This window comes from Elgaria multicarinata, chromosome 3 (assembly GCF_023053635.1).
Source record: "Elgaria multicarinata webbii isolate HBS135686 ecotype San Diego chromosome 3, rElgMul1.1.pri, whole genome shotgun sequence".
In the NCBI taxonomy this organism is placed as follows: Eukaryota; Metazoa; Chordata; class Lepidosauria; order Squamata; family Anguidae; genus Elgaria; species Elgaria multicarinata.
In genome coordinates, this window is record NC_086173.1 from 80,992,662 (window position 1) to 81,012,145 (window position 19,484).

A 19,484-nucleotide genomic window follows, 5' to 3' on the forward strand; every position below is an offset into this window, starting at 1 on the left:
AAGGAACTTAGTTCAGAGTGCATGTTGTAGTCAGGATTAAGGGAAGGAGGGAGGGATTAAGGAGAGGAAGTGCTTACATGGAGGGCATTGCACTTATTAATATTATCAGTTTTGCTTCTAGAAAAGCATGTGCAGCCAAGGCAAACAGTTGTTAGTCTGGATGGCTCTGCACTAGTGTTTGACATGGGATGACCCCGCTTTTTGTGCCTCTGGAAGGAACAGTACTCACTTTATCTCTGATCGTGTTTCCTTTTTGCTTCTGTTCCATAACTAATTTGGGAATGGTTCTGTTCCTTTTGAGCCATGAAGCACATCCAAAGAAATGGATCACTTACCAGCATGATAATAGGTGCAAATGGAGTGAAAATGTTGGGAAATGTGAAAGGCACTCAGCTTTATAGTGTACCAGGGAGAGATGTCTTAACTTAGCCTTTAAACACATTGTAAAACGTGGCAATTCACTTGGCATGTTGATTGCATAATTTGTTGGGAGTGTATGTGTGTGCAGTGTACTTCCAGTTTTATGCCCAGGTTTCCATGGTGTAGTAAATATTGTTCCATAGCAGTACAACTGGATGCACAAAATCTCGAATATGTTCATGGAAATGAAACTACCTTTGGATGATTTTACTTTTTAACTGAGCATGTTAATGTGTAGAAGGACTACTGTAGCCAGGATGTTTTCTATGTTAAGTGTCCCCGCCCCCTTTTGAGTGCTATAAATTGTGCAGTGTACAAAATATTTATGTGAGGTAGTAGGATGGCTGGAGTGGTTTCCTTTCAACCCCCTTTGTCAAGAAATAGATCAAATGCTGAAATCAAATGAAGACTAAAATACCAGCTAGTTTGGGAGATTTACCATCCTACTGGGGAGATAGAAATGATGAGCCTATTTTTATGCTATGCAAGAGCGAGCATTTAAAGAAGGAAAGGAAAACAACTCATTTATTTACAGTACTGATGCCATTTGTAATATCACCTGTTACTAAGATACCCCGACCTAGGAACGTAGGTCTTCAAGTGACTTGCCAAAAATCAGTGGGCAATGCCAACTAGTTGGCAGATGACCTTAGGATGCAGGTGAATTGATGATGGCCCACACAGATGTAGGTACTAGCTGCAAGATTTGTTAGAATAGATCTGAATCATTACCCTGCCTCCCTTTTGTGGGGAACATAGTCCTTTGCACTATTACCTAGCTATGCATACAACCCGTACAGGAAGACTTAATATATGTGTGGAGCTGTCATTCCCTTGCAAAGCTACAGGACTTTCACTGATTCTGTTGACTGAATGTCTCATATATTCTTTTCTCCATCTTTCTTCTCCACCTTTGCAAGTTACAGATGTCCTGCTTGTAATAATAATAATAATAATGTCTCATTTTATGCTAGCATAATGCCACGATGAGGACTAGGATGCTGACATTGGGCTGAAAGCACACCTATCTAATTGCTCTCATTGCATTGCAGCATTCTTCCTTTGCAGTGTGTATATCATTTTTTAATGAATAGATTTTTTTAAAAAAAGAATCTGTCTCCAAGGTTTAAAACATGTTTATGTGAGGGGGTGTTGTAGATTGTCCTTTCTTTTTAAAATTTGTATACCCCCCCAAACCCTTGCCTTTTAAGGAAAGCAGCCATTGGATTAAGACATAGACTATTTTTAGTACATATGAATGTATGTATTTAGATTGAAGCAAATTAGTGGGTGGGGTTGATTTGGCGAAGTTACCCACAAAAATCTGAAAAATGCATGCTTGTACCAAACCACTTCACATACAGAAGGGACACCAAGGGGAATACTGCTCCTGGGAATACAAACTGCTATAGTTCGGTCAAATACTGTAGCACATCAAAATGCTCTAAGGAGAATGTGCCTCCTTAAGTTCTCTATGTACCCCTGCTTATACCTTTGCCTGCTTTTGTTTCTCCCAAATTCAAAAGAGGGTCCTATTTTCCATCACAGTTCCAACCTCACAGTATTTCTTGCGAGGAAGTGTTGAAATTGATAAATATCTTGCCATGGCGTTCTAGTCCAGACACACTCTGCATATTTATTAGTTTAAAAGGCACAAAACATTTTCATTCTTTTTTTAAATAGTAATGCAGTCAACTGTTAGTACTCAAGAGACCATGCAGGCTTCTGCTACACAGCAGCATGCTCTATAAGACAAGCAACTTTGCTTGCACATACATTTGGTTGCCCTTAAGCCCCTGAGAGCCGGCTGAGTGCTTGAATGCTGATTATGTCTCTGAATAACATCCGGATAGCATTCATTTTAGGGAGGAAAATATGCAGAAAGAGGAGGAAACATTGCAAATCGGGCAAAACACCTCCTGAGCCTTGGCATTCCTTGTGGGCAGGGATTTAAAACACAATGCAGTACTGCTTTGAGAGAGTGTTACTTAAAAACAATCAATTGTGTGATGTGACACATCCTGGCATTTTAAAGGTCCATTCCAAAAGAACACAGGTGGGAAGGTGCTGTTGCACCATGTCCTGCGTTGTTGGTCCCTGGCTGATGGCTGGTTGGCCACTGTGTGAACAGAGTGCTGGACTAGATGGACCCTTGGTTTGATCCAGCATGGCTCCTCTTATGTTCTTATGTTCTTAACCTGGGTATTTATATTTTTAAAAAGAGTGGTGGTGAGAGAAGGAGTCTATGGAATAATAATTAAATTCCACTAAATACAAAACAAATTAGAGTATTAACTAAACAAATGGGTCATCTCTTTGGAGTCTCCAGTTTCAAAGTGATTGTTTTTCATTAGAAAAGGGGCTTTCATACCTGTATTGGCTATGGGAGAATTCCTTTAAGTTAATGAAGCCTCCTTTCAGAGCTCTCCTGATTAGGATGATGGCCCATTATTCATGGAGTCGTTATCCTAATCAGTCAAGAGCAATGAAAATGAAAAGATTTTGAAGTCAATGTCTTACTCTGTACAGCACCATGTACATTGATGGTGCTATATAAATAAATAATAATAATAATAATAATAATAATAATACAGTGTTACTGTGATTCAATAGGGTGCTATGGAACATCCCCACTGTCTCCTATGCTCTGAGCTCCTCAAATTTCCAGAGCAGATTTGGGGAGGGGAGCTTGGAACTGTGGTGGAATTCTGCTCTGCTGGAGGATACTGTTCTGTTGGTGGATGGACAAAATTGGATGTCACCCTTACTCTTGTACCCAGATTCAGAGCCTGTTCATCTATAAATGCGTTAACCACAGTCCAGAGATGGGTGAGAGAGGGAGTCAGGTGGGTGTTTGATCCAGTAATCCCCCACAAATCCATATATTCTGTTGCCAAAATGAAGTGAGGCCAATCTATGAGTGGAAACAGGTGGATTCCACTTGTGGATCTTCATCATTCTCCATGAGCAACTAAGGGCGCAATCCAATCTGATCCGCTCTGAGTACGCATAAGCCTCTGAATTCGCATTTGTGAGCTTGTAGCAGCAGCCAGTATGGTGCTCTCTGAGCTGGCTATGAGGAGGCAAGGGAGGAGGTGGGGAGCACAGTTTCCTGGCTCTGAGGTCCGAGTCCTGTCTCTGAGCTTAGAGCCAGGAAACGGAATTATCCTGTGTCCTTCAGACACTGTCTAGGGGGCATAGGATTGCTCTCTTAAGTGCTCTTCAATACTGAAACAGAGGGTTACAGTGTACTTAATTTTATTTTAAATGATTTTAAATATGAGCAACATATTTCAATGAAATTTGAACTTAAAGAATAGTAGTTTGGATTTTATCACACGAAAACCAGTTTTCAACTGTGAAAGCCCTGTTTTAGCTGCCCTCCCATTTCCCAAGGATGTTGTGCAATGGGATGTGATAAGAAGGAATAAAACCAAGATCTTATTTCAGCAATTTAAATAACTGATAGGATTTTGTCTACAAAGTGTGAGTCTGGTGCATTGTGGATATTCATATTCCACAGGAACTACATAGTCCGGTATGTAGTTAATGAGCAGTGTGGAAAGCACATGGCCCTACTCTCAAACATCTTCACATGCATTCTTGTTGTCGTTGTTTTACTAATTCTATAGGTGAACAATACCCTATAGTATTTTCTTTAATACTGATGCCAATATCCTGCTTTCTCAGGGATTAGACTTGCTTTCTGTGCCACTGGGAAGATATGTGACTGAAAGTCTTTCGACAAAGTTCAGTCTCGCGTCAATAGGTTATTGATGTGTCATACTTCACAGAGGACAGTCATCTATTTGAGGGGCTGTCCAGTCCAGTTTAAAGATAAAGAGCTATAAGAAGGAAGAACAGGAGTCCTGAAGTTGCCCATCAACACTTAGTACCTGACCAGTAAATTGAGTGAGCACAGAGGTCACCTGGTCACTGTCTTCCCCACTATAGTGTACTTCTTTCTAAATTACAGTAATTATTTCTAAATGTGCGTCTATTCCTATAAACCAGCACATGCACATTTTATTCAAATCCGTGTTCTCTTTTCTCCTCACCCCCCCCCCCCCAACATTTCTAAACATAGGCCCATTTCATTTTACTGGAACTTTCTCAGGAAAAGAAGCTTCTTATGTAAGATTTCCTAGACCCCATTAAGATGCTGATATAGATAAAGAATTAAGGAAGTTAAAAAGCCTAAACAAGGGTGATGCTTCTGTTAAATGTGGGGCTTGTTTCAGACCTTGAATACTGGCTGGCTACAACAGTGTGGCGCCTTAAAGGGGGCGTGCGAAATATGCATGTGTAGTTTGTATATGGAAGGGAGAAATGAAAGACAGGCCTTTCCACCGTTTGCCAAGCTGAAAGGCAGTTAATCCTCACCCTAGTTTTCTGTGCAATTACTTATATGTCTGGCATGGAGGGTTCCCTTTGCTGCAGTCACATGCCTGCTGGCAGGCTGCCAGTGGAATCTGATCTCTCTCTGAGGAAACACTATCAGTTGCAGATGCAGCCACGGTTACCAGAATAGTAAATAACAAGTCACAAGACTCGAGCTAGCCTTTCAGTGAAAACAAATAGTTTAATATCTTGGTATTAGAACAGAAACTGTTTCCTACACACACACACACACACACACTCCCTCAACCCACACAACACGTTACTCAAAGTGAGTAAGCTTTCCGAGAGGTTTTCCTTTGTTCTAAAAACAGAACCCAGAAGGCTTGTTTTGTTTTGAGCTTTCGATTTTACCTCAGGCTTATAAAATTGGCTGAACCTCAATGATTCAAACGTGGGCTTCGGTTTTCAGTTCTTTTAGAGCGCTTTCCAATAAATGGTATCTCTGTATCCAGCCCAAGGGACAGAAAGCTAACCCCATGGGAAACTTGCTTGTGTCTGGTTTTTGTCTTATTTATTTATTTATTACATTTTTATACCGCCCAATAGCCGATCTGGGTGGTTCACAAAAATTAAAACCATAATAAACAACCAACAGGTTAAAAACACAAATACAAAATACAGTATAAAAAACACAACCAGGATAAAACCATGCAACAAAATTGATATAAGATTAAAATACAGAGTTAGAACAGTAAAATTTAAATTTAAGTTAAAATTAAGGGTTAAAATACTGAGAGAATAAAAAGGTCTTCAGCTGGCGATGAAAAGAGTACAGTGTAGGCGCGAGGCGGACCTCTCTGGGGAGCTCATTCCACAGCCGGGGTGCCACAGCAGAGAAAGCCCTCCTCCTAGTAGCCACCTGCCTCACTTCCTTTGGCAGGGGCTCACAGAGAAGGGCCCATGTAGATGATCTTAAGGTCCAGGCAGGTTCCTTCAAATAACCTGGCCCCAAGCTGTTTAGGGCTTTGAATGACAATACCAGTCTTCAGTCTGAATTGTGGATATCGTAATGGAGTCAGCAGTTATAAAGAGGAAACTGCACACTTTCTGTGACACTGCAGGCTATGTTCCTTCTACCTCATTCCAATATAGCCTCTCATTTATGGGCCTTTTTATACAAAGTTGTGTGTGTGTGTTTTTACTCCGGGAATGTGCAGATGACACACGTGATCCCCTGTGTGTCATTTGGATGCACAGGGATGATCCTGGGATAATCCCCGGATATAGGCCTGGTCTAGCCATGGCCTGAGTCACCTGAAGACACCTCTTAAAAGTAAGTTTTAAAGAGGAGGTTATCGTAGTATAAGGAGTAAAACAATTAGCTAAATTACTCTACATCTAAAGTAATGACATTTCACCTAAATATAAATGACAAATAGATGAACGCATAGTAGATCTAGAGTGTGCAGAAGGTAGATCTCCAGATGTTTTGGACTTCAGCTCCCACATATACGTGCCAACATGTCCAGTGGTCAGGAATGCTGGGAGATGAAGTATCTGAGGATCTACTTTCTGCCTGTCCAAGGAGAGGAGGAAAGATGAGAAGTTCAGTCTTGAACATATTGAAGTTTTGAGGGCAATTAAGTATCTGGACAGAAATAATAAACACTTGAAGATGTGGGATTGTACAGAGGTGGAAGGTTCTGAGGCAGAGAAGTAGAGTGGAGTGTCATTATGTGATCTCAACGTACAGGTGGTATTGAAAGCTATGGGATATGATGAGGCTACCCACAAATGGTGTCTTCTGTAGTTGTAATAAAATGGCAACTTACTTTGGCATAAAATGCCCCCTGGAGCTACATGTTGTAACAGATTTGTTACTGAGATGACTTAATCTTTTCCATCTTTTTAATTTAGAACAACAATTTGTAATCTCTACACCATGCCACGAATTGCAGAGCCTGTTTGGCTTACCATGATGTCAGGGATGCCTGAGAAAAACCAGCTCTGCCATCGCTTTATGAAGGAATTTACTTTCTTAATGGAACAAGCCTCCAAGAACCAGTAAAGCATTCATTTTTGCCTTTTGCTTTTTTCAATGTTGTAATATTAAAGATCAACAGGGTAGATGAGTTGGAGAACAAATACTTTAAAAAAGCCTTGCCCAACCTGGTGCCTTCTAGATGTTTTAGACAACAATTCCCAGTAGTCCTGACCATTGGTCATTCTGGCTGGAGCTGATGGGAATTGAAGTCCAAAACATCTGGAGGGCATCAACATGGGGAAGGCTGATATACGGTGAAGAAGGGGAATATGTGCAGTGAAAAGGGCATGTGGCAATATGTGGAAAGCTACTGTTCAAAGAAATAAAGGAAGCTATTACTAATTAAGCAGAATTTCAGTAAGGACAACATGTGTAACAATGTCTTGTTCCTATAAAAAGAGAATCATGGAAAGAGAAAATGGCATCCATCAGGTTCCAGAGATGTATTGTCAGCAACATCAAAGGATGAAAGCATAGATGAAGTATATACTACTTTTCTCATTTTCTTTGATTGCTTGAATTCAGAGTTCACACAACACACTAATCCACAGTCAGTGGTTGAAGCCACAGTTCATGGTTAACAAGCCACCCTGCGGAAAAAGCACTATGTTCAGACACATGATAACCCATAGTTCAGTAATAACCCATGGTTCAACAATAACCCACACTCAACCACTGAGTGTAGGTTAGCATGTGTGAACCCAGCCTTACTCTGCTTCAGTGCAATCTTATACTGTACATATCTATGCAGAAGTAATCCCTTAGGTAAGTGTGTATCAGATGCCAGTTAGTTAGCATCTATTTTTTTATTAAACCTAGATATAGTTTTACAAAACAAAGCACTGCTGTTTTTTTTAAACAATATAACACACATTTTGTTTTTTCAGAGGTTTTAATAGGCAACATTAATGGACTGAAACTAATTGTCTGATATTCAACACATATCCTTGATAGTTTAAAATTTTATTTTCAGTAAATAACTCAGCTTTTTGACCTTGCTAAGTGAAAATCATACAGTGTTCTTAACTACTATTTTAATGCATAATTAAACAAAACAAAAAACAAACATCTGAAATTGTGGCCTCCTTTTAAGAGGTTGAGCCAATGAGACCTGATGGCTGCCTGATAGGACAAAGATGTGCTTGGACAGAAAAAAAATTGTAAGACAAAATGCCAAAACATATAACCTCCAAACAGCACTGAAACCAGATGCTACATCTGACCATCACCAGATGTTAACTATGTTTTCTCATCTATTAAAGACTGAACCATAATAAACCCAAACAGTGCAATACTATGGCCAGAGTTAAAAAAAAACAAAACTATTTCAGGGTGCTACTTAATAGTAGAGCACAATAATGCCTAGCTGCTAAAGCACTATAAAAAATTCTGATCTATCTTCCTTTCTTCTTGTCCAAAACAGTGGCATATTTAAAATTCTAATTACGCAGAGTGCATGGCCTTTAAAAGTTGTTGGCATCACAGGTTTTGAAATATTTCAGAAAGGCAACATTGTAGAATTAAAATAAGTTCTGCAGTTCATAGCAATGATGTTCAAAGGTCCCAATGCAGGAAATCCAGGGTGTATGTGGAGGTTCTGAACAAGCTATGGCTTTTCTGTTTACATCATATAAGTGACAAGTCTGCAAGCACATTTCCAAATGAGGAAAACGAGCACACACATAACTCTTTCCAAATGAGGAAAACAGTGTTACTATGCATGGGAGTTGTGGAGATGCATTAGACTGTATCCCTTGACCCAGTGCAACTAATTCAAGCTGTTCCTTCCCTTAGACAAGAAGCAAAATGCTTAGTGCATAATGGGCTTCTGTTCATAGAAATGAATTTTTAAAAAATCCTGAGTGTGGAATTTTGGATTATGTCTAAAGTATAGGCCTTTTTTTCCCTTTTAGATTTTTACCAGCTCTTCTGACTGCAATTTTGACAAACCATCTGGCCTGGGTCCCAACGGTCATGCCAAATGGACAGCCACCCATCAGAATCTTTCTTGAAAAGCATTCCTCACAGAGTGTGGACATGTTGGCCAAGTCTCATCCATACAATCCATTGTGGGCACAGTTAGGTATGTCCAAAATGGTATTTATTCCATGCTCAAGATATCGTTCTCGTTAAGCTACTTCATATAATAGGAAAAACATTTGTGTAGAAGTAGGTGGAAGAGTGGGAGCAGGGAGGAGGAAATGACACAACGAATTATTGTGTCGACATTCTTCTGCTGAATTGGGTTAAACAAAATAAGCAAGAACTAAGAACTCATCTACACCAAGCAGGATATTCCACTATGAAAGTGGTATGAAAGCAGTATATAAAAGGCAGGAGCCACACTACAGTTTTATAGCAGTACTGAAGTGCACTGCAAGATTTACACTACTGCTTTATAGTGGTACTGAAGTGCACTAACTGTAGGGGCCCATGACATATCTACACCAAGCAGGATATAACACTATGAAAGTGATATAAAAGTGGTATATGGTATGTGTCATGGGCCCCAACAGTTGTCAGTGCACTTCAGTACCACTACAAAGCAGTAGTGTGGCTCCTGCCTTTTATATACCACTTTCATAGTGGAGTATCCTGCTTGGTGTAGATGAGCCATAAAACTAGCCTTTTCATTAAGCAGTTGTATTTCTCCCTGTCTACCCTATCGCTCCACTTGTTCCTCCTGCCTCTTCCTTTATTTTATTTGTTTTGTTTTATTCCTGTCACTTGCTTTATTTTATTTAAAATATTTATATACTACCCTTCATTTCTCAATTCCAGGATTGTTTACAATTAATTAAAGCACAAGAAGAAAATACAATATTGTAAACCACAAAGTAAAACAGCAGATTAAGCAGGAACAGAAGTAATCCAAAACATCACAAGCAGGATGTTTAATTCTGAAAGACCTCTGCCTGACATACTGGGCAGCTCTTGCCAGTCAGAGTAGGCTAGTTGGGCAGTGGTCTAGATCAGTATTTGGTTTTTTTTATTCTCAGATCCATAATCGTTCCCTGTGCAAACCCTTCATTCATACTTTGGAAGGGAAGCATTTAATCCTGAAGTATTTTTCTTTTCTGATAAAAGTTACATTCTTAAAGACTTGAGTTAAGACTCTTAACAATCTGATTGTAGGCAAGTGTTTTCAGACACAGTGGTGTAGTAGAGCAGGCCCGCAGTGAAGCAGAGCAGGCACTTTTTTCAGCTGATCCTAATAAATTGGATATTGTGTTTTATACTGCTGCTGTTTGGGATTTATATATACAATGGCACAACACAGATACTTGCCTTTCTAGGTGGTCCTTAGGGTGTGGTTATGGGGGCCTATCATGATAAGCTGCTAAATTTAAAACTACACCAGTGTTTAGAAGTAAGTGCTATTATGGTCAAAGAGATTTACTCCCAAGAAAGTGAACATGGGATTGCAACCTTTATTACACACTAACTTTTATTTATTTATTTATTACATTTCTATACCGCCCAATAGCTGGAGCTCTCTGGGCGGTTCACAAAAATTAAAACCATTCATAGTATAAAACAGTATAAAACCATAATATAAAATACAATATAAAAGCTCAACCAGATAAAAACAGCAGCAATGCAAAATTACAAATTTAAAACACCATGTTAAAGTGTATTTATAGATTGTTAAAATGTTGGGAGAATAAAAAGGTCTTCACCTGGCGTCTGAAAGCATATAATGTAGGTGCCAAGCGAACCTCCTTAGGGAGCTCATTCCACAGCCGGGGTGCCACAGCAGAGAAGGCCCTCCTCCTGGCAAAGATTCAAATGGGCAGGCTAAGTCCCACACTTGGAATTAACTCTAATTGGGTATTGTTTTTTAAATAGAACAGGGCTGCAGAATGTTTGTGCAGGTAAGGTTTTAATCCCATAGCTATCCCAACAAAATCATTTACAAACTTATATACGGAAGATCTCTATTAAGCCTATTATCCATGTTTTCGAAATTTCAAGATACTGGATTTTCAGCCATGACACTGTATTTTCTATTGTAATATGGCTATTAGCATGTTTCTTTTAAATTCTTTTCCATAGGAGACCTGTATGGAGCTATTGGGTCACCTGTGAGACTATCAAAAACAATCGTGGTTGGCAAAAGGCAAGATCTTGTGCAACGTTTGCTTTATTTCCTCACTTACTTCATACGATGCTCTGAACTGCAAGAGACTCATCTTCTGGAAAATGGAGAGGATGAAGCCATAGTGATGCCTGGCACAGTTATCACCACCACACTAGAGAAAGGGGAAGTAGAAGAGTCTGAATATGTGCTGGTCACAATGCACAAGAACCGAGTCAATTTACCCCTTCAGGAGTCTGAAGAAGTCAGGCCTTCTAGTTGCAGCTGCAAATATTGCAAATGCCCTCTTAACTCTAGTCAAAATCCAGACAGTATTTCAGGACAGGAGAGAGAAGAGTCACAGAATGCTACAAAGGTGGAGATAGAAGCGTCCTCAAGTGAAAGCAGATCAGCATCTACTGACTGCGAAGAAGGGCCTGATGATGTTAAGCAATGCAAAGAGACGTTGACCTCTTGCCTAGATGTAAAGTTGGAGAGAGTGGCTTTTACAGGATCAGCCTCGGTGGAAACATGCGTCTTGGCAGAGTCCAGGTTGGAACCAACAGGTGGATCGTGGAAGAGTGCAGAATCATTGGATTCTGACAATCAGTCTGTTGAAGTCATAAGATCAACAAGTACAACAGTAGAGAAGAAGCCACCTGATAAAATCTCATCTGATGCAATTCCTTGCAGCACGGCTGAGGCTCAAACAAAGGTGACTTTCCTCATTGGCGATTCCATGTCACCTGATTCAGATATTGAGGTTCGAAGTCAATTGGCAGCAGAACAAATGGCCAAATGCACCAACGAAATGAAGACTGAAGAAAGAGTAACTGCTGATCAGAGCTGTGAAGCAAGACAACCCTTGGAGGACCAAAAAAGAGAACAGAATATGCCTGAAGAGTTCCCTCCCATTGCCGTTGAGCTCCAGAATTGGAATCCTTACAGTGCAGAAAGTACCAGTCTGCTTGATGAATATTTTACTGAAGAAGGTTCAATTGAAACCAGGACTATTGATGATATTCCAGTGAAAGCAACAACAGACATTGTAGATCCTGGCAGTAGCTTAGAATTTCCCTCCAAAATGTGTACAAAGAACAACAAATCCTCCAGTGAGTTTTGTAAGTTTATGGAATCTGTCCGTCAAGAGACTTGCAAAAATTGTTTTGCAGAGCAGGACCAAAGAGACAAGGTCTCTATGTTTATCCCCCATGGGGACAGAGAGAACTTAGAAAAAAAGGCTGACCCAGGTGTGGATTGGGACATTCCAAGAAATGAGAGTTCTGATAGTGCCCTTGGTGACAGTGAAAGTGAAGATGCAGGTCATGATGTGGCCAGAACTAGCAGTAACTATTATGGGGCAGAGCAAGAAGAATGGGCAGAAGAAGAGGACATACCTTTTCCTGGGTAGGTATTTCTTATGGAAATTAGCACTTGGTCAAATCTTTGAAAGTCACTACATTCCTACAAAATGGTGGCCTTGGATATAGTCACCTAATTTGGCATCTATAGGTAGAATATATGTGTGCATTGTGTGTGTGTGTGTGTGTGTGTGTGTGTGTATATACATACACATGCACGTACACACACACGTACACACAAACATCCTATGCTTAGTGTTTGCAAAATTAATATTAGCAGACAGGTTGTATAGAGATATATTGATTATTTCAGCTGGGCTTTCAAGGCACTAATTTAAATTATGCAGCAATGTAAGAGATGCTTATTTCGCTGAGGCTGCAATTTAAAAGAGGCTCTAATTACTTTTCACACTTTGTGGGGTATACTGCTAATTTAGGAAAGGCTATTAAAAGAAACGTTCTTGACCAAGAAAAAAAGGTTTTACAATTATTAATTTCAGGAATGATTCATATGCTTTTCCTTACATGTGTGTAGTTTATATTATCCATGAACTGGTAGTTTGTTTTACCCATTTTTTAACATTGGATCAAGAATGAAGATGAGATCATTTGGACTAAGACTGAAATCCATCAAACAGTTGCACATGACTAAGTCCCACTGGAGTCAGTGGGGCTGAAGTGTACATTAACTCTGCAATAGATTGCACACTATAGTGTCTCACTGAAGGAGAGAGAAATCAGTGCTAGTTGTAGTATACATGCCGATGTTATACCTTTCTTTCAGGTCAAAATTAATTGAAGTGAACTCTGTCCAGCCCAGTATTGCCAATTTTGGAAGGTCCTTGCTAGGTGGCTACTGTTCATCTTACGTACCAGACTTTGTTTTGCAAGGAGTAGGAAATGATGAGAAACTGAGGCACTGTTTGATGTCAGATTTGTCGCATGCTGTGCAGGTAATTTAAACTATATGCAACAGATGAAATCTATCTTTGACAGTCAACGAAAGGGAATATTTCAGAAGCCTGCTAAAATGGGAATGGAAGCTATGACTCTGTTAAATATTTCTAGTTTCCATGATGTCGTTCAGCCAAGATACTTATCAATAACAGCGATATGGAACACTTCTCTAGTCTAGAAAGGCAGCTTTTGAGACCTTGAGTCAGAGAGTCACAGCTAATTTGTGCGTTTGGGCTACGTTTTTGGTACGGAAGATTCACAATTAACATTTTGATAAATGTTGACAGACTGATTACTAATTTTCCAGCCAGTCGCAGTAAACAAAATCAGTCAATGGCAGATTAGATAAAGTTGCCAATATTAAAGTATTTTAAAACACAATGGAACAGATACAGAGAAAGCTAGTTCTGCTTAAGTGCCATTGAAATCAACAGGACAGATTAGTTCTGATTTACTTGAAATCTGAATAATCTGAAATATGAATTGGGGCAAATGCATTTGGGATGCCTTTTACCCCCTTTGCATTCAGATGTTCTTCAGAAACAAAGTTCCCTTGCCTAGTGAGCCACCTGTAATTCTTAGGAGTGAGACTTGTCATCTGGGCCAAGCAGGCTATGACACTTTGAAAACGGTTTGAAAGCTGTCTATGGAGTGTGTCCTGGGCCCCAACAGTTGTCACTACTGTTATAAACTGTTTTAAAGCAATAGTGTAGATCCTGCCCTGGTCTTATTTAGCATCTTGTGTTATTTGTTTAGCCATGGGCTAAATGCATGGATAGCAGATACTGATGGCAAGAAAGAAGATGGCCAATTGCCATCATGTCCTGGGTGGCCATAATTATAAACTGGAACAGCTGGGCTTTTAATCTGATCCACAGAGGGAATTTTTATGTTCTTATTAAATCATTAAAAATATATGGTTCCTACTGGCACTAAAGACTTGAGATTGTGATATTATTGTCATTACAGGCACATTGAAATAATAATGAACAATGAAGAAGGCTAAAAATCCTATTTGAAATGTCTTCTTAAATGAGCGGTGGCCTTTTAATACCAGCAGATGTTTTAAACTCCTGTCTCAACCATTTCCTATGTCACAGTGTCTTTTAGATCAAAATTATCTACGATATAGAAACCAACATTTTGTTTCTGGACATACTGTGGCTTTTCACTTGAATTGAATGCTTTCCCTTTACATAGGGCGACCATATGAAAAGGAGGACAGGGCTCCTATATTTTTAACAGTTGTATTGAAAAGGAAATTTCAGCAGGTGTCATTTGTATATATGGGGAACCTGGTGAAATTTCCTCGTCATCACAACAGTTAAAGCTGCAGGTGCCCTGCCCTCTTTTAAATCTGGTCACTCTAGTACAACTCCTGCAGCTTTAACTGGAAGGAAGAAGGAATTCCACCAGGTTCTCCATATATACAAATGACACCTGCTGAAATTCTCTACACAACTGTTGAAGATACAGGAGCCTGTCCTCCTTTTCATATGGTCACCCTACTTTACACACACACACACAGAGATTATAGATTATAATTTAACTTTAAATATCAATAATAGCCAGGAGTGATACATATGAGGGAATATTCAACACTGGCTGTGAAAATTAAAATTACACTTGTTCAATGACATCATTTTGATGATATTAAGCATTAAGTCGTTATCTGGGTGGTTGAGGATCAAGTCAAATGATTCAAACACATTTAATCTTTTTTTTTTAAAGAGAATACAGTTAAAAATATTTCAAACTCTTTATTTTAAAAGTACTAGTTCTTTGCTCCCTCTGCTGGTATTTTTGCAGAAGGCATCATTAGTTTAACGGTTGATTATATTCAATGGAAGCTAAGTACAAAGCTAATTTAAACTGATCATGATGATTTCCTGGACAAGGCAGAACACACAAAATTAGTGATGGCAAATTTGCAAAGAGAGAAAACAAGCAAAGCAGTTTTAAGCTGCTGGAGCTATATCAACATAGTTCTTATTTGCACCTCAGGCAAAAGTCGTAGTGTTTTTTTCTTAAAAAGAATGATTTTTAATTAGAATTAGAAATGTCTATCTAACAGAGACACATATGCATATGCACATGAATATACGTACATGAAGAAATCTTGGCTTGGATTCAAAAATACTTGGCATATCTATGGCCTTGTTCGTGTTCATGAGAGTCTTTACTGTTTTCTTTAAACACCAGGCTCTATGCCATATCGCAAACTACTTTTGAGATTCTCATCAGTTTAAGAAATGGGTTGCCATGTGGCATCTGGGACTGTTGTTCCATAACACAAATTCAAAGCTTGTCTGGGCACGCAGACTAGTTATACATTTATACAGTTCTTTGGATTCTGGCCCTTGCCTACAGTGAATGAAGTAAGAATTTACTCTCATGGAACTACTACTTTGCCTGAAGCACTGAATAATTATATATGACAAAGCTTATACATAGGTGCTAAATTCTTCCAAGTTTTCATGCTAAACACACATTTGCAAGGAGCGCTCAGAAATAACATATTTAGTTCTCAAAAGTGTTATAGTGTTACACCCACATGTTTCTGTTTGCCTTCTAGCACCCTGTTCTTGATGAACCAATTGCAGAAGCCGTCTGCATTATCGCAGACACGGATAAATGGACAGTGCAAGTGGCCAGTAGTCAGAGGCGAATCATTGATAATAAACTTGGGAAAGATGTGCTAGTCTCTAACCTTATCTCCAACCTGCTTCATTCCACTCTTCAGCTTTATCGGCATAATTTATCTCCCAATTTTGTAAGTACCTGGAGTTAGTCTAAAACATATCCAGTCTCAGTATGAATGGATGTCAGCAATTTCCTTGACCCTGACTTCCATCTGCAAACAAAAAATGTTATTGTACTGTGTGATCTAGTTCCCTTGGATTCTAGTTTAACTTATTTCCATCTGAAATGTCCTTATGCTCACAACCTTTCATACCCTCTAGCAAGGGTCTTAGCTCAACAGTAGAACACATGTTTTTCATGCAGAAGGTCCCAGATTTCATCCCTGGCATTTCCAGGTAGTACTGAGCACTACTAAGTTAATAGCTGAAAATACCTCTTCAGCTTTCAAATATTAATGTACTCAGTCTGACAGATTTATAAAATTCATCAATGGTGTGCTGTAGATAAACAATTCATAACTAGTTAACATTCACAATTAATCATATGAATAGTATTGTGAGGCGTGTTAATACTGTTGTGGTTTCATTCATCATCACTTTTATATGGACAAAATTGATCTCAGGTCTGCACAACATGGGTGTGTTTATACCTAGCCACTCTGGTTTACTTTTCCTTATTTCATGGCTACCAAATTTTCACCCGTGAAAAAATGTCAAAACAAAATTGAAGTTTGAAGGAAAAGCAATAGATTTCTAGAAATCCCTCCTTTCTTACCTTTATCACTTACCTGTTCTTGATGACCTGTTCACAGGTGTCATCCCCCCCCCCGAAACAATTGTCACATTGCCAATCAAAGACTTCTTCCAGAGGCATTCAAATGTCACGTAGGGAGATGTCATGCCCAAAGCTAAATCGGAATGAGGGCAATGTTTCTTGGTCTCACTCTGATTGGGCAAATATTTTTGCTTCATTTTTCTGGGTTCCCCAAAGAGTTGATGAAATGGGATGGACTGGGATGTAAACATTTTCACAAAACATCCCCCATTTTTGTTTCATCTGATTGCTAGTTATATACAACAATGTAGTCATCTGATGAAAGCACAAGCAACAGGTTGCATTAAGTATCAACTGTTAATTGATTAGCAGCTAATTTATTGTTAACATCTAATCATGGCCATCTAAACAATTTGTTTTTAATAAAATTAGATGTGCTTTCACACAAATTCAACCAAATCCTCCTGATTACAGTGAGTTGTTTCCTGTACATACATACTAGTTTATTTTCATGAAAGAAACTCAAACATATTTACTACAAAGCATAAGCATATTCAAATATTTATCCTGACATACCTAAAAATGCAACATAGATGTGTGGGTTATAATGTTTTATCCTTTGACTTTGGTTGAAGTAGGTGGCTGATTTATAACATCATTGTTTTTATGTTCATTTGACCCTAGTGTGTGATGCACCTGGAAGATCGGTTGCAAGAGCTGTATTTCAAGAGCAAAATGTTGTCAGAATATCTCAAAGGACAGATGCGAGTTCATGTGAAGGAGCTGGGAGTGGTCCTAGGGTATGGTCCCCATCAATATAGCTTCCTTGTCTTCTTTTCATGTGCCTTTAGGAGTTTTCTGAATAGCCAGCCTGTAGTAGTAGATGTTGCTGCAGGGCATTTTGTGTCAGATGTTGTCCATACAGGCACACTAAGCTAATCTAGTGATGCTGTCAATAAGGAACTATTGCGAAAGGTAACCTTTTGATTTGAGCATATGATACTCTTTCCATAAGGTCCAAGGCACACTGCAGAAACCTTGAAAAGTTTTAAATTCAAGCCATGATGTTTGCTAGGAAGCATCTCAGTTGTTTAGGATCAGCGACTAGGGTTGCAATCCTATTCTCATTCACTTGCACAATAAACTTGCTACCAAGAACACATAGGATTAAGCTGTAAATCTCAAATTACAACTAATCCCTCCATTCCCAGCCTACTCCAGTCCACTAGGAGCAGCAAAAGTCAGGATTCCAAAATCATCTGCTGCTTGCTTAGTGAAAGGTAGACACTACCTCCTTCTAGAAGGAACAAGTCTTTCTATAAATTTTATGCTATGAGGTTCTGTATTCTAACAGTAGCATCTGGCTTGTTAGTTAATTGGAGGGAAAACTTCTGGAAAAGTAAATTCTCTCTTCCCCCTTTTACATTGACATACACTTAGCTTTATTAATGCAGTACTATTGGATGTCTGCTCCAATATACTGTTTCTAATGCTTGCCAGTCCCTAAAGCAATATATAAGCAGCATATAAAATTCAGAGCTATGAAAAGCACATTCTTTCCTAGTTTTCCTTTTCTATTTGTACCTAATTTATTCACTTCTAGTTTTAAGAATGCATTCTACATTTAAGCGCAAAGATTTAAATGTAAAATTCATTGGGGTCTATGGGCATTTTTTTTTCCAGTTGTAATCCATCAACTTTAGTTCCCAAGACAGCTGGAAACAATTAAACCTTCAGTAATGCCGACTTGTCGCCAGACTTGTCCAGGGGGAATGCTTCCTGTAACAAACAACCCAGTCATATGTGTTTATGAAATAAATGAGTGTGCTCTTTAATTACAGAAATGTATGTAGGTTACTGCAATATATTTAGAGTAGGTCTCACAGTTCAAAGGGTCTATTTTTTTTAAAAAAAATATGTGCTAATGTTTTAATAATCTAAGTGCAGGTATCTTGACATGAGAAAGATATTACGCCATATTAATGCACTTCAGAACATTTGCAATTGGGAATTTGGATTGAAAATGTCTGTCTGTCTTTCTTTTAGGATTGAATCGAGTGACCTCCCTTTGCTGGCAGCTGTAGCAAGCACCCACTCTCCGTATGTTGCCCAGATTCTACTCTAAAATACCAAAGGGCAAAGACAATAACTTTCTTTTTATAAAGTACAAGGAATCAGACATGAACCACTCTTGTACGGGCTCTTCTTTGCCTGCAGGCAAATGAACTGAACAGCTTGCTGACTAGACTGTGTGCCTCTGCAACTGAATACATAACGTGCAAACAAATGGGGTTGTTTCCCCTTCTTTCCTTGCCCATTCATTAAAAATATAAAATTAGACCAGAGACTCAGATCACTAAAGAAGACACTAGAGCTTGGAGGACTGTAAATGACGTGGTCAATTATTGCCAAAATGGATATTACTACAAACTGTTAAATTACAGGAGAGAGATCTGCTTCATCACCCTACTCAGTGCTGTTACTGTTTATACAAGTGAACGAAACAAGCTGGCTACTTGGTACCAATTAGGAGAGCATTCAAAACACATAATTATAAAGATACAGCTATTTGTAACAATTTTGAGCATCTTTAAAAGTTAAATGCTGGAGATCTCTATTTTGTCTGGGCAGAGGAGGGGAAGCCATTTAAAGGCAGGTAGGAGGTTGAGAATGTAGCCTACTGAAAATACTCTGCTTTGTTGAAAGGCATTTATAGGCACTTTCCATGGAGAGAAGACCTGGGTGTATAAGCCAAGAGACATACATGTATAAATTCTCCTTAATTTGGGTATGTTACTAATACTATGGTTTGGATGTTGATGGTATCATCTAAGGACTCCAGCAACATTTGGGCTAGAAAAGAGGA

The 19,484-nt window shown here is 39.0% G+C and overlaps 1 protein-coding gene across 4 annotated transcripts in view; it reads left to right on the forward strand.

Annotated features, from left to right (window-relative positions):
* Positions 1-18,946, forward strand: part of FNIP1 (folliculin interacting protein 1) — a 103,593-nt gene extending 84,647 nt beyond the window's left edge. For all 4 annotated transcript variants that reach the window (XM_063120727.1, XM_063120726.1, XM_063120728.1 and 1 more), the window contains 7 exons: positions 6,679-6,825; positions 8,719-8,888; positions 10,862-12,290; positions 13,029-13,197; positions 15,777-15,974; positions 17,303-17,418; positions 18,665-18,946. In XM_063120727.1, the coding sequence (XP_062976797.1) occupies positions 6,679-6,825; positions 8,719-8,888; positions 10,862-12,290; positions 13,029-13,197; positions 15,777-15,974; positions 17,303-17,418; positions 18,665-18,743 (2,308 nt within the window). In that variant the 3' untranslated portion in view covers positions 18,744-18,946. The remainder of the gene's footprint in view (positions 1-6,678; positions 6,826-8,718; positions 8,889-10,861; positions 12,291-13,028; positions 13,198-15,776; positions 15,975-17,302; positions 17,419-18,664) is intronic.
* The last annotated feature ends 538 nt before the right edge of the window (positions 18,947-19,484 follow it).